Source organism: Cibotium barometz, chromosome 55 (genome assembly GCF_041138505.1).
Source record: "Cibotium barometz isolate CiBa-2024 chromosome 55, ASM4113850v1, whole genome shotgun sequence".
Lineage (NCBI taxonomy): Eukaryota > Viridiplantae > Streptophyta > Polypodiopsida > Cyatheales > Cibotiaceae > Cibotium > Cibotium barometz.
In genome coordinates this window covers 17481731-17496764 of record NC_141100.1, presented here as the reverse complement: position 1 = coordinate 17496764, position 15034 = coordinate 17481731, and the positions used below count along the sequence as shown (strand labels likewise).

Sequence of the window (15034 nt, the reverse complement as noted above, 5' to 3'; positions counted from 1 at the left end):
CAGCAGGTACACTAGGGTTTCTAGCAAGTACTGCAGGTCCAGTAGGGTTTCCAGCAGGTGCTGCAGTACAGTAGGGGTTCTTCCAGGTACAATAGTTTCCGCAAGTACTGCAGGTACAGAAGAGTTTCCAGCTGCCGGTACTGTAGGTACAGTAGGGTTTCTAGCAGGTGACTTGCAGGTACAGTAGGGTTTCAGCAGGTGGTACAGAAGAGTTTCCAGCCAGTACTGCAGGTACAGTAGGGTTTCAGCAGGTACTGCAGGTACAGAAGAGTTTCCAGCCAGCACTGCAGCAGGTGCTGAATTTGGGTTTGAGAGAACGAGTTTTCTTTGCTTTTGTACATGGATTTGGATGACCCGGCTGCTGCTGTTGGTGGCATGGCTGCCAATAGCCTTAACATGGATCTTATTGAGGAGATGATCGAGAAGGATGTGGGTTATGCTTCAGATGCCTCGGAGCAACAAAAACGTCAAAGGCTTGATGTTGATGCAAGCTATACTCCGGTGAATGTTGGAGAGAATGCAGAGGAAAGTTCTCAGGTACCTTCTCCGGAGTTTGCACGTTTGCTGCAGATCACTGATGAGCTTGTGCAAGAATATGTGAAGGCAAATAGCGTGCAAATGGCTGCAGTGGATAATAGTGGTGTGGCTGATGTATGCATGGGGACTCCTTTGTTGCTACAACAGCTAGCAGATTTTCATGATCGTGCTGCTATCTTTTTCTTTACTGGGCGTATTCCATTGTTGCCTCGTCTTAGAGCATGGCTGGGCCGCTTGGTGTTGCCTGAGGCACTTGAGGAGATTTACGATGGTCCGAGAGGCTTTTATGAAATACTTTTTCGCACTTCGAAAGCCCGTAGGGCAGTCTTGGAGCAGGTGCCACTTTTTTTGGATGGGCAGTTGGTTCATGTGGTTCCGTGGAAGCCTATGGCAGAGTACCAAGATATGTTGCCCCAGGCTTGCCCAGTTTGGGTTGAAGTGAAACAATTCCCACCAATGTTTTGGCGTGTTTTACCAGGTCTCATGCGAGGTATCGGTGATGTCTTGGTGGTGCCTCGAATGACATCTAGAAACCGAAATCGTCTATGCATGTTGCGGAATACTGGGAGACCTAGGCCAACACATTTGCGTGTCAATATGGCTGGGCTGCAACCTTTAATGTATGAATTGAGGTGGGATACATTTGCTGGCCACTGTTTCAAATGTGGTGAGATGGACCACTTTGTCTCCGAATGTCTTAAGAAAGAACAAGTTGTTGCTACCAAGGATATCGTTGATGGGCAGTTGCCCGTGGAAGATGAGCATGATGCTCCTTCACATGATGCCCAACACATGGATGTACATGTGGATGTTCAGAATGAGGTTGAGCAGCCATGGGTGGAAGTACGTGGTAAAAAGACACGATTTGTTGCCCCGCGGGGGGATTTCTCAGATGCTGTTTGGCGGGGGCCTTTGCATACTCATCAGGGACCCTTACATATATATGCTCGTCGCCCTTTGGGTTCAGGTGCCCAGCAACAGACCAGGATTGAGAGGCCGGGAGGCCAACTTTCTCAGGGTACAGGGCCTCTTGGGGTGGATAGAGTAGAACGCTATCCTATTAGAAGTCGCCTAACAAAAGAAGCACAACAACAATTGCCTCTTGTGTTTGGTTCGAAGGGTGAGGTCATCTCGCCATGGGATGGTCATTACCCTTTGACACATGCTCGGGAACTCCAAGGGCAGTCTGAGATCACAAATACCATGTCTAAAAATGCAATGCTTCAAAAGGTTCGTGATCTGGCAGATTGTCGTGGGCCTAGTACACGGCCTTGTTGATTCCTTTTCTGGGAAGGCTTATGAAAATTGTACAATGGAATGTAAAGGGTATTTCTTCACGCCAAAAGCAGTTCAGGCTTTGGCGTACAACTTTTTGTCATGGTTGGGATGTTTTGTGTGCAGTTGAACATAAGCAGCATAAGTTGGCTGGCAAAGCTTATGTATATAAGGGGTTTCATGTTTTTGTCAGAATACGCAGCGGAGATGATGCATCTGGGAGCACAAGAGCAAAAGCAAAAAACACAGGCAGAAAAACAGCACAAGACAGAGAGAGATGTCGGCGTGTAACTCTGCTCTGATATACACAAGAAGATCCCGAGAAATGATACAAATAAGGTATGGGGGCTGAGGACCTATATATACCTCCCTGGAAGGGCAGTCGACCAGCACTAAAGTGTCCACGACTGAAGAAAGAGGTCCCACGACTGCATAAATGCAGTCGGCCAGCAAACTGGTGCCCACGACTGATGAAAACCAGTCGGCCAGCAGCAAGAGTGCCCACGACTGATAAACATCCAGTCGGCCAGCATTGTACTGCTCTTGGCACCCTCTGGCAGCCCTCCCAAGCCTCATAAAAATGGGAAAAAATAGGGGAAAAATACGGGGAGTGAGGAAAAATGATAAAACACCTCATAAGGGCGGGCACACCCACAACAAAGGCCCTGGTGTATACAAATAGACAGGAGATGACTTCTAACACCCCCTCTCAGCTCCTGGCTGTGTAACCAACCACTGGGAGCTGGGGTGCCACCCAAGCAAATCCTGAGAGAGCGACTTCGTGAAGAGGTCCACCGTACTGTCCTCCGTCGAACAGAACTCCAGCAAGATGTCATCAGCAACGATCTGTTCACGAACAAAGTGCCTCTCGATGACCATGGGTTCCTCCAGTGGAAGCCCAAACCTGCCATGCAACCTCCTCCTGCTCCGTAAAACTACTCCTGGGCCATAAGTAGATCCCCTCATGTCCGGATCTCCTCCCCAAACTGAGTCACTCCAACCGCGGAGTCGGACTCCATCCAACAATCCCCCTCTTGTGTACAAGAGTCCATGATCCTTCGCATGCCGCAGAAACCACAGGAAACGCAATCCTGCCTCCAAAAGAGTCATCCGCAACCAAGAGCTCAACTGCCTCATCAAGAAGCTCCCGTCCAATCCGGTGTCCATCAACCAGATCAATGAACCATACAGCTTATGAGTCACAGAGACATCACACTGCTCACAAGGATCAACACCTGTTACGGTGCACAAACAAGTCCTGGAAACCTTCTGAAGACCACGCAAGGCCTTCTGAAACCTGTCACCCACCCCCTCTGAATCCGGAACCACAAAGCCTGGAGAAACCACCTCCTTCTGCAAGTAAGCACCTGTCACCTGCCTGGCTTTCCGAAAGGTCCCGGAAAGAACATCCTCATCTACTGGAGGTTCTAAGTCCCGAACACTACGAGACATCAGAGCATAAGTGACCTGTTCAGCTCCCTCTGACTCACGAACACAAGAACTACCAACATCAGTACTGGAAAGTTCCTGCCAACTGCTGCCATCTACTGGTAAGCTATCCACCACCTGGTCTCGGAAAGCTCACACCTGCAGCGTATCCACACTTGAGTAGCCATTACCAGACTGCCACTCATCACAATCCTGAGTTTTTCTCTCTTAAAGTACTAAAAAAAACTTAAGAAAAATACCACAAATAACCTAGGCTTACATAAACCTTGCTCTAATACCAAGTTAAGAAATTGAGAAATCATGCTAAGCCTAGTCTAATCAGATAATTAGCATATATTTAACAAGGCTCAAAATAATCTAGAAAATCTATAATGATAATTAGTACACTAATGCAAGAGAATAGGCACACTCAACTCAATTTCTATTGTAATGTGTTATAAACCATGCAATGAAAGACTTCTAATATAGATGGCCTCTAGCCCATCCCATTTACATGTGGCATGTCATTTGGTAATTCCTTTTCTTTCATGTGGCTCTCACCATTCACACAATATCTCATGTGGCATTCTTATCATTCCACAAAACTTAAGATAACATCTTGCACCTCTAAGGTGTGTTCACACTTTCCACCAATAACCCAAGCTTACATATTTCAACATCTTGGTCCTGATCAAGGATCATGGGCCTGACTATGCAAACTTTGATTTCAGCTAGTGGTTCAAGGGTGGAGATTTAAGTGTATCCTACTCAGATGATTGAAGCATATTGATTTTATTGGTGCATAATGCAATTGGATGCAATGGCTCTTGTTTTTTTCAAATTTCTAATTTTTTTAAAAAAATATATAAGGAAATTCCACCATAATTAGGGCAATTCCCGTGCTCTTATCGTGGCCACTTTAGTTTGGTCTTTCTATTCTTTCTCGTTGGATTTTTTTAATGGTGGCTGCCCCTTCTTCTCAATATTCCAAATGATGTAGGTTCCATGTAATAATGAGTGTGCCGTTATTTTCTCTTAAAATACTAAAAGAACTTAAGAAAAATACCACAAATAACCTAGGCTTACATAAACCTTGCTCTAATACCAAGTTAAGAAATTGAGAAATCATGCTAATCCTAGTCCAATCAGATAATTAGCATATACTTAACAAGGCTCAAAATAATCTAGAAAATCTATAATGATAATTAGTACACTAATGCAAGAGAATAGGCACACTCAACTCAATTTCTATTGTAATTTTTTATAAACCATGCAATGAATGACTTCTTGTTTACATGTGTCATGTCATTTTGTAATTCCTTTTCTTTCATGTGGCTCTCACCATTCACACAATATCTCATGTGGCATTCTTATCATTCCACAAAACTTAAGATACAATCTTGCACCTCTAAGCTGTGTTCACACTCTCCACCAAATAACCCAAGCTTACATATTTCAACATCTTGGTCCTGATCAAGGGTCACGCGCGTGACTATGCAAACTTTGATTTTAGCTAGTGGTTCAAGGGTGCAGATTTAAGTGTATTCTACTTAGATGATCGAAGCATATTGATTTTATTGGTGCATAATGCAATTAGATCCATGGCTCTTGTTTTTTCCAAATTTCTATTTAAAAAAAATTAAATATAAGGCAATTCCTGCATAATAAGGGCAACTCTTGAAGGGAATTCCTGTGCTCTTATCGTGGCCATTTTAGTTTGGTCTTTCTATTCTTTCTCGTTGAATTTTTTAAAATGGTAGCTCCCCCTTCTTCTCAATATTCCAAATGATGTAGGTTCCACATAATAATGAGTGTGCCATTATTTTCTCTTAAAATACTAAAAAAACTTAAGAAAAATACCACAAATAACCTAGGCTTACATAAACCTTGCTCTAATACACCAAGTTAAGAAATTGAGAAATCATGCTAAGCCTAGTCTAATCAGATAATTAGCATATATTTAACAAGGCTCAAAATAATCTAGAAAATCTATAATGATAATTAGTACACTTATGTAAGAGAATAGGCACACTCAACTCAATTTCTATTGTAATGTGTTATAAACTATGCAATGAAAGACTTCCAGTTTACATGTGGCATGTCATTTGGTAATTCCTTTTCTTTCATGTGGCTCTCACCATTCCCACAATATCTTTCCACAAAACCTAAGATAACATCTTGCACCTCTAAGGTGTGTTCACACACTCCACAAAATAACCCAAGCTTACATATTTCAACATCTTGGTCCTGATCAAGGATCAGGGGCGTGACTATGCAAACTTTGATTTCAGCTAGTGGTTCAAGGGTGCAGATTTAAGTGTATCCTACTTAGATGATCAAAACATATTGATTTTAGTGGTGCATAATGCAAATGGCTCTTCCTTTTTTTAAATTTCTATTTTTTTTAGAAAATTTAGAATATAAGGCAATTCCTGCATAATTAGGACAATTCTTATGCTCTTGTCGTGGGGCCACTTCAGTTTGGTCTTTCTATTCTTTCTCGTTGGATTTTTTTTATCGTAGCTCCCCCTTCTTCGCAATATTCCAAATGATGTACGTTCCACATAATAATGAGTGTGCCATGTTTTTCTCTTAAAATACTAAAAAAACTTAAGAAAAATACCACAAATAGCCTAGGCTTACATAAATCTTGCTCTAATACCAAGTTAAGAAATTGAGAAATCATGCTAAGCCTAGTCTAATCAGATAATTAGCATATATTTAAAAAGGCTCAAAATAATCTAGAAAATCTATATTGATAATTAGTACACTAATGCAAGAGAATAGGCACAATCAACTCAATTTCTATTGTAATCTGTTATAAACCATGCAATAATAGACTTCTAATATAGATGGTCATTTACATGTGGCATGTCATTTGGTAATTCCTTTTCTTTCATGTGGCTCTCACCATTCACCTTTTCTTTCATGTGGCTCTCACCATTCACACAATATCTCATGTGGCATTCTTATCATTCCACAAAACTTAAGATAACATCTTGCACCTCTAAGGTTTATTCACACACTCGACCAAATAACCCAAGACTACATATTTCAACATCTTGGTCGTGATCAAGGATCACGGGCATGACTAAGCAAACTTTGATTTTAGCTAGTTGTTCAAGGGTGCAGATTTAAGTGTATCCTACTCAGATGATCAAAGCATATTGATTTTAGTGGTACATAATGCAATTAGATCCAATGGCTCTTGTTTTTTTCAAATACCTATTTTTTTTAAAAAAAATTAGAATATAGGGTGATTCCTGCATAATTAGGGCAATTCCTATGCTGTTGTCGTGGGGCCGCTTCAGTTTGCTCTTTCTATTCTTTCTCGTTTGATTTTTTTTATGGTAGCTCCCCCTTCTTCTCAATATTCCAAATGATGTAGGTTCCACATAATAATGAGTGTGCCGTTATTTTCTCTTAAAGTACTAAAGAAAACTTAAGAAAAATACCACAAATAACCTAGGCTTACATAAACGTTGCTCTAATACCAAGTTAAGAAATTGAGAAATCATGCTAAGCCTAGTCTAATTAGATAATTAGCATATATTTAACAAGGCTCAAAATAATCTAGAAAATCTATAATGATAATTAGTACACTAATGCAAGAGAACAGGCACACTCAACTCAATTTCTATTATAATGTGTTATAAACCATGCAATGAAAGACTTCTAATATAGATGGCCTCTACCCCAATCCCCTTTACATGTGGCATGTCATTTGGTAATTCCTTTTCTTTCATGTGGCCCTCACCATTCACAAAATATCTCATGTGGCATTCTTATCATTCCACAAAACTTAAGATAACATCTTGCACCTCTAAGGTGTGTTCACACACTCCACCAAATAACGTACATTGCTTTCTCAATATTTCTAGCTCAGAATTTCAAGATTTTGGTGAAGTGTCAATTATTTAGGATGCAAGGCTTAAAGACAATGATTCCTACCCTTGCCTCAATGTGCATGCCAAGGGTGGGGATGTGTATCAATTGGATGCTACTTGCTATGAACATGTGAGGATGGTTCCACTGGAGAGGACACAATGGCAATGAAGGGTTGGAATGTTGAACCAGAAAATTGTAATAACATGGAAATTATGTTTGCTTTTGAAATCGTAATAAAAAAGGTGAAGCAACATAAAACAAAGAGCACAAGAGCCTCAAAGACAATGAAGAAACAAAATGTTGAGATTACTAGCTCACAAGGATTAAAGGACACAAGAATGAGTGAGAATATGGAGGCAAGTGATCATAGTGAGACAACGCATGATACTAGTGACTTAAGGACAAACATTGAGGGAAAGACTAGTGGTGAAACAAACATTACTTTTGCTGCAGAGCCTAGTGGTAAGAGTAGTGTGTTCCAAGAGCCATCTCATGATGTAGACTTTAAGGTGCTTGAAAAAAAAATTACAAAATAAGGACACTAGCATGACTGGATTGATGGAGTATGCAGAGTACTTACCTTTTGGAGTTGAATATGAGGTTTCTATTCTAGTCATGAATTGCTTTTAAAGCACCGAGTCAGTACGTGTATATAACCTTAACTATCAGTTATGTAAATGAATCAGTGAAGAGCTTTGCCATGTTGTCAACGCATCCAGCCACATGTGCATATCTTATGCCTTTTCATAAAGAGACAAATATTCCCATGCATAAGGAAGAGGTGCAAGTTGAGAAGTTGCGAGAGTATACATATTAGATCCTAGCAGGGCAACACTCAATATATGCAGCAAAGCTCTTCATAAGAGATGGAAAGGGGAAAGCATTTGAACAAAGGAAATGTTTCTATACAAGGAGGAAGGTACGCATTGTGGCTAATGCTCCAGAAGATGCAAGCTGCAAAATATCTTTAATGGCTAATATGGAGGCTCAAACAGTTTTGAAGAATCAACCTTATATCGACATCTTGCAACATCTTAGGGCACAATGGATTGCCTTTGGAAGACCAAAGAAGCCAATTCAAGGGCTTGTAAAAGGCCACAAAAATCGTCAAAACTGGGATGTGAGTAACAAATTCTCTCTCTTTTTGTCTTATTGAAATTTCACTTTTGTTTTATATATCACTCTATGTAGAGAATGCTTCTTCACTTTGTGTGGAGAATGGCATTGCTATCATTCTTCTTCTCCCTATGAGTTCATGGATGATTCCGCCATTTCCATTGTGTGTGACGCTCCAATTTTGTATATGTAAAATTTTGGAATATATATCGAAGTTCGTGTTCAAAATGCATGGTTTTGAGACCTGGGAGAGAGAGTGCTGAAAGCCTGTAAACTCCATTCTCCACTCCACCTTCCCAAACCACTTGGCCTGTTGCTTTGTCCCGGAGAGCAACAAAATGCTCATCAAACTCCACCCGTACGCCAGTCTTGCAAACCTGATGCACTGACAACAGATGAAAACCAAGTTCCGGAACATACAACACCTGGGAGGAATGCTTCCTCCCTCTGCCATCGGGAACTATCTCCATCCTGCCCTCACTGTGAACTGGGATAGTGGATGTATCCCCAGTAAGAATATGACCAGAACACCTGCAGAGATCCTGTAAACCGGAACGGGAAGGAGTCATGTGCCTGGAAGCACCACTATCGAGAATCCACTCCCGAGTATCCGTTGCGGAGAGTCCTCCAATCTCCTCCCTGCCTGAAGAAAATGAAGCATCGGTGTCCATCACCTCCAGGTGCACAAAAGCCGGAGTCTTCATGATTGCTGCTGAGGAGTCTTCACCCTTCTCGGTCTTCCGCTTGGGACACTGCCTCCAGTAGTGGCCTTTCTCGCCACAATCATTACAGGTCCTCTTTGCCTTCAGTTTCTCGCGGCGGTCAGCGTCGGACTTCTTCTCAGAAGACTTCTCCGATGAAGCCTTCCCTTTGCCCGAGTTACGGCCTTTCGACCGTTGGCCAGTTACGGCCTCCGAACCTCCACCCTGAGGAGGGTTCGTGAATCGTTCCTCCTGGTCCAGGACCATGGGCACAAGCTCCTCCCACATGATGGTGCTGAGCCTGCCACTGGTAATCAAAGACGAGTAAAATGCTGAGTACGAAGAGGGCAAATGTGACAGCAACGTGATGGCCATGTCCTCTGACGATATCTCCTTCCCAGCCTGAAGAACTTCCTGCTGAAGAGCCTGCAGCTTGTTAATATGCTCCCGCATCGTCGACGATTTTGCAGGGCTCATAACCCGCATCTGTACTTCCAAGGAAATCCTCTTCATGGGCGATACCCTGTTGTAAAGTGAGGCCAAATGCTGCCATATACCTCTGGCCAGCGTCATGTGCTTGACATGATTGATTACCTGCGGTGTGCAGTTGAGGAAAATAAACGAACGGACCCTGGCGTTGACACGATCCCACATCTGTGTCTGGGCCTCCCGGTCCTTTCGGGTTGACGGTAACTCCCCTTCCTCTACTTCCGGCCGTGGAACACCAACAACGACGAAATCGGCGAGATCGTAGGACTCTAGAACGGATTCCATCATCACCTTCCATATGCCGTAGTTGCTCCCGTCCAACTGACAGTCCACCGGGAACGTGGGGAGTGTCGGGATCTTCACATGTCTCTCGGCCATCTCAAACAGATCTGCCATAGCGGGGATGTACTCTGAAAAGGGTGGGTGGGTGGGAACAAAGAAGAACTGATACCTGCAACAAGTGGCTGTCCAGCAAATCAGCCCGCCTTCCTCTTGCTTCTCCTCTTCCCGATCAGCCCGAAACAGTCCATAAAAAATCAGCCGCAAAACAGTCCCCCTCTTGCTCACACAAATCCCAAGACCTATCTAGAGCTTAGTTTTGCCAGAGGTTCTTACTATGATGGTTGATCAGCAACAACAGGTTTTGTCAGATCATTGGCCGCTTGTGTTTGAAATGGTCTATCATCCTGTGGATGCATATAAAGGCTTGTTGGGACGCTTGCCTTTGCGCTTAAATCACACTTTTTTGGAGCATGAAGTTTTTGATGTTTATATGCGTCAGTTGATACGACATTTCTCCACAAGAGTGTCCATGGCTGATTATCATGCTTGGCCAGTGTTCCTTACCAACACTCGAAAATTAGCGCGGCATTATGGTCTTGCTAATGCCTCTATACAAAAACAGCATGTGGCTCTTCTTGAGTCGCTTTTAAAGGGCTTGCAGGCATTCATGTTTACTGACTCTATGGATGCTGAAGTTGTGGATGCCATAGAATGGCTGAAAAAGGAGCTATCTAGGGTGCAGGAAGCACAATATGTTCGCTTTAAACTACTTGCACGTCTTGATGCTTTGCGGGATGCTAACTGTCAATCTCATTGCTTCTATGATAAGTTGCATCAAAAACATATGCGTGAGAATATTGAAGGCTGATGGATGCCAAAGGCAACCTTGTTACTCAACCTTCTGAGGTTATTCAGCATTGCATCAGGTTTTATGAAGATTTGCTTGCCCCTCGAGAGGATATCTCACCGGCTGTCCTGGCTGCAAGGGAGTCATTGTTTGCTGAAGTACGATATCAAGTTGACCTTGATGTGGCGGTTCAACTTGATGCTCCTGTTACTCAAGGGGAAGTGGAAGCTGTTCTCTCCAAACTTCCCATGGGAAAGAGCCCTGGTTGGAATGGTTTGACAAATGAGTTTTTCCGAAAATATGTTGATCAGCTTGCAGAGCCTTTGACGCTTATTTGTCAAAGGGTTTGGGATGAGGGATATATGCCTGCCGATTGGAAGTTGGGCATACTTCGTTTGTTGCCCAAAGTCCCTTCGCCTACTTCTTTGGCTCAATGGCGCCCGATCTCACTTATGGGTATTATGTATAAAATCTTTACAAAGATTTTTGCCAATCGCTTGCAGAAGGTGCTTCCTACTCTTGTTCATCCATATCAATATGGATTTGTGCATGGCAGGAATATTTTGCATAATATTCTTAATGTTCAAATTGGAGTGGATTATGCCAAGGCAAAGAAGCAAGAGATTGTGATGGTGCAGCTGGATCTTGAAAAAGCTTTTGATCATGTCAGCTGGTCTTTCCTTTCTCAGTTAATGACAACCATGGGCTTTGGTCCCAAAATGGCTAATTTGGTGCATTTACTTGGCTCTGGCTCTATCACGCGGATTATGCTCAATGGAGGACTTTCGGATGGTATTTCTCTCACCTGTTCTCTCCGGCAGGGCTGTCCTCTTAGCCCTCTTTTCTTTGCCATTGCCACTCATCCTATGTTATCTCGCCTAGATGCTATGGCATCGCATGGTGAAGTGGTTGGTTTGCATCTCCCTCATGGCAAGCAATTGGTTGCTCAAGTCCTTGCGGATGACACTTTTATGTTTCTCAGGGCCAAAAAAGCCAATATAGATCGAGCAATGGAAGCTTGGAATAATTTTGCATTGGCTTCTGGGCTGAAAATAAATTCAACAAAATCAGCCCTCATTGTATGCACGGAATTTGGATGTGGACCCCCAAGCGCTTCTTGCTTGGATTTCTGCTCGGATCTCCGATAAATTTGTGTATTGGAAAGCTCAAGGGTGGCCTATGCATGTGAGGGTTAAGGTAGCTCAGGTTATTATGCTTAGCATGATTTCCTATTTTTTGCCTTTGCTACCTTGGACGCACAAATCTCTCATCCGTTTGGTTGCTCCCATTCGGTTTATGCTGTGGAAGAGGCAAGGAAATATTATGGGTCAAACATGGATAGCTTGGAATCACATTACGACGCCCAAAAGAATGGGTGGGGCTGCTTTACTGGATGTCCGCTTGCATATGGTGGCGCGCAGCCTTGGGTATTCATGGCTCGTGACTTGATTGAGTTGGAGGGATTGTCACATGGGCGGACACGTTTGCACGCTTCATGGTGGGACATTGTGAATGCGGCTCATCCTGTCCGTATTCGCTCATCACACATTTTATCGCATATTCTCCTTTCTTGGCATGAAGTTCTACTATTGGCTCGGTGGGATCCTGGTCATGAAAGACTACTTTTGAACTCTTTGCAGTTCGAAACATTTGTGGAGTCGCGTGTCATTGTTTGGCCAGACAGAGATGCTTCACGCATACGACTCAACCGCATGGTCAAGCTAGGCTTGGTTAGAATCCGAGATGCTCAGATACCTGGTCGTGACAGGCCATATTCGTTTCGTTGTATTCGGCAGCACTTTAGGGTTCCTCGGACATTTCAGCCACTATGGGTTGACATCATGCATGCAGTTGAGCCTTTTACTCCATTGCCTCGGCCATCTGCAGATCAGCCTTGGCTTGATTGGGCACTATGTAAATCTGGTGACTTGATATCACTCTCAGCTAACCAGGTCTATCATAAGCTTGTATCAGAGAAAGATTGGGTTTCAGCCAAGGCCAATAAGGTGTGGGGATTGCACAAGTCTAAATCATGGTGGCAGAAAACTCTGATGCATGGTTGGCAGTCTAAACTCCCTTACCAAGGTAAGGTTTTCATTTGGAGGATGTTGGTGGGAGGATTACCTACACGGGATCAGCTCAGCCAACGTAAAATTACATTGGCCTCTTGCTTCTTCTGCACAACATGCACTGAAACAGTTATGCATCTGTTCATGAGTTGTCCAGTGGCCCGTCAGATTTGGTCTTTTGTCTCTCGCATTTGGGAGGCAGTAGAGAGGTCTACTGTTTCGGCTCATCAGTGGATATTTGGGATTTGTCCTCAAGTCATTACTTCGGACAGTCACCTTGTGATATTCCATTTCCTTAGATGGACAGGACTTTGGCATATTTGGACTACACGGAATGGGTTCATTTTTGATTCCTTGTGTGGAATACATGGGCACATTCTACGTATCCGCGGTTTGCTGCTTTGGCAGTTTTCTTCTCTTCTCTCAGCTCAACTACTGGATGCAGATGTTATTTCGTTATGGTCTACGACGGCTCGGCTGGCTCATCTTTGATGCTTTTATCTGGGATGCTTATTTGGCTAGGAGGCTTTCTTATTAGTGTACAGGTTTGCATGGTCATGATCCTTTAGAGGATCTTTTGTGGGGGTTTTGTTTGGGGCCATAGGTTCTGTGTGAGCCATGTGGCTGATGTACATTTTTACATATAATATAAAACACCATTTCACGAAAAGAAAAAGAAAAAGAGAGACCTTGTTTCCCAAGCATCCCATTAGACCGAGGCCAACACATGAAACTGACAAGTTATGAATATAGCGCCGCAGCTTTCTGCAGACCCAGACAGAGATGTGTATTCCAACCATCCGTTGGCTAGCAATCCGAACATAACCTGCTTGCTTTTTCACAGGATCTGTAAACGTGGATAGAACCCTGGACATAGATGATAAGGGTATGACAAGTGTCCTATCCTCCTTTACACCACCACCTTCTGGAAGATCACCACCAGATAGCCATTTAAAAGATTCACATTTTGTTTTTTGATGATGTGAAGTAGGTAGGCTGCTGCGCTCTGTGCTGCTGTAAACTTCAACTATGTTTTGCTTCACATTACCCATGGTTTGATCATCACATTCCCTTTTAGAGGTGGATGGGGATGCCATTAAAGGAATAAGGTCAGTCTTCTCATCTATTCCGGATGGTGATGAAGGGGCACTACAATATCTACACTTGCTCTTTTCTCCTGGTCGATTTAAAGTCTCACGAATTAATGCTTGCCATTTAATTGCAGGTTCAGTATCTCTGGGACCAAAGACATTGTCCACATTTAAGGGCACCATTTCTTGAAAATTGCATTGGCAACAAAATAAGCATATCCATTTATCTCGTTGCATAATTAGTGTCTTAGTTAATGTTTAGGTGTCTTAGTTAACGTTTAGGTGTTTGAGCTGTCGCAACAATTTGTTCAGAGATATAGCAATAATGTGTACAGGGCATGTTGACCCCACCCAACAACATAAATATCCGCACGACCGTTCAATCCTTTAAGTCTAATTGTGGAGGAGGGGTTATCCCTGCAACATTCCATGTGTCCACAGCTATTCTGTATAGAAAAGAAGAGGCAGACATATGTAGAAGAGTTAAGACGTGGATCATAAAATTGAGCAATGCAATGACTGTTGCTCTAAGGTGGTTATTTACCGCCACTCCTGGGTGGTAAGGAGCTCTTTTTCGAATGTTGCTGACTGGACTCTCTTTATAGTATCTGGGTGTCTTCTTAACATCTCATCTGCAAAATGAGCAATCCAGAACATTGACTGACTTTGAAGATTGAAACTCTGCTCTGATGCATGCGAACAACTGTGCAGGGTGTTCACTCCAACCGCCAGCAGTAGTGCCTGGACTGGCAAGGATGGTGGTACTTGGGTGTGTTTGTGCTACTTTCCTAAGAGAAATAGAAGAAAAGCAGCAGGATAAGGCAGCCGAAGATGTTAATAAGCAGAACCGATTTGGATATTGAATGATACGAACATGCCACAATCTGAACAATATATAATCCCAAAATCTAGCAATATGAATATCTCGGTGATTCAAGAATCGGATCGACGAATATAGATGTGATTTGAATTGTCAATGATATGCGAGACGAGATCAAGAAAGATCTGAAATGAGAATCTCTTGATCTGAAATAGGTAACAATCTGAAAGGCAGACAATCCAAGCAATTTAATTTCTGGATAATCTGAAAGGTAGATAATCCAAGTAATCTGGTTTCTAGGATGAGTTGAGAATAAGATTGATGATTGAGATTCTTGAGCAAAGAAAGGTGATCAAGATTGAATGCAGGTTGGGTTAGTGATCTAGATTTGGGATCGACGATCAAAAAGTGCATTTATGATGGTAGATGGCACCGATTATGTACTTTTAGGGTACTCCATGGGTCTTCACTCAACTTTATACCCTCTTACA

General features: G+C 42.8%; 2 protein-coding genes across 9 annotated transcripts in view; one reads left to right on the top strand and one right to left on the bottom strand.

Moving 5' to 3' along the window:
- Positions 1-7296, top strand: part of LOC147607438 (uncharacterized) — a 7453-nt gene extending 157 nt beyond the window's left edge. The window contains exons 1-3 of the mRNA XM_086790749.1: positions 1-167; positions 199-651; positions 7162-7296. The exon at positions 1-167 is cut by the window's left edge and continues 157 nt beyond it. Coding sequence (XP_086646875.1) covers positions 340-651; positions 7162-7296 — 447 coding nt within the window. The 5' untranslated portion in view covers positions 1-167; positions 199-339. The remainder of the gene's footprint in view (positions 168-198; positions 652-7161) is intronic.
- LOC147607437 (type I inositol polyphosphate 5-phosphatase 2-like) overlaps positions 1-14542 on the bottom strand; it is a 43528-nt gene extending 28986 nt beyond the window's left edge. For 2 of the 8 annotated variants that reach the window (XR_015264709.1, XR_015264711.1), the window contains exons 1-2: positions 14268-14539; positions 14075-14169 (exon numbers count right to left, since the gene is read on the bottom strand). The gene's annotated coding sequence lies outside the window, so the exon portion shown is untranslated. Of the gene's footprint in view, positions 1-14056; positions 14170-14267 lie in introns of all 8 variants that reach the window. The other 6 variants (XR_015264706.1, XM_086790491.1, XR_015264708.1 and 3 more) reach the window with 5 other exon arrangements.
- Positions 14543-15034: the final 492 nt, after the last annotated feature.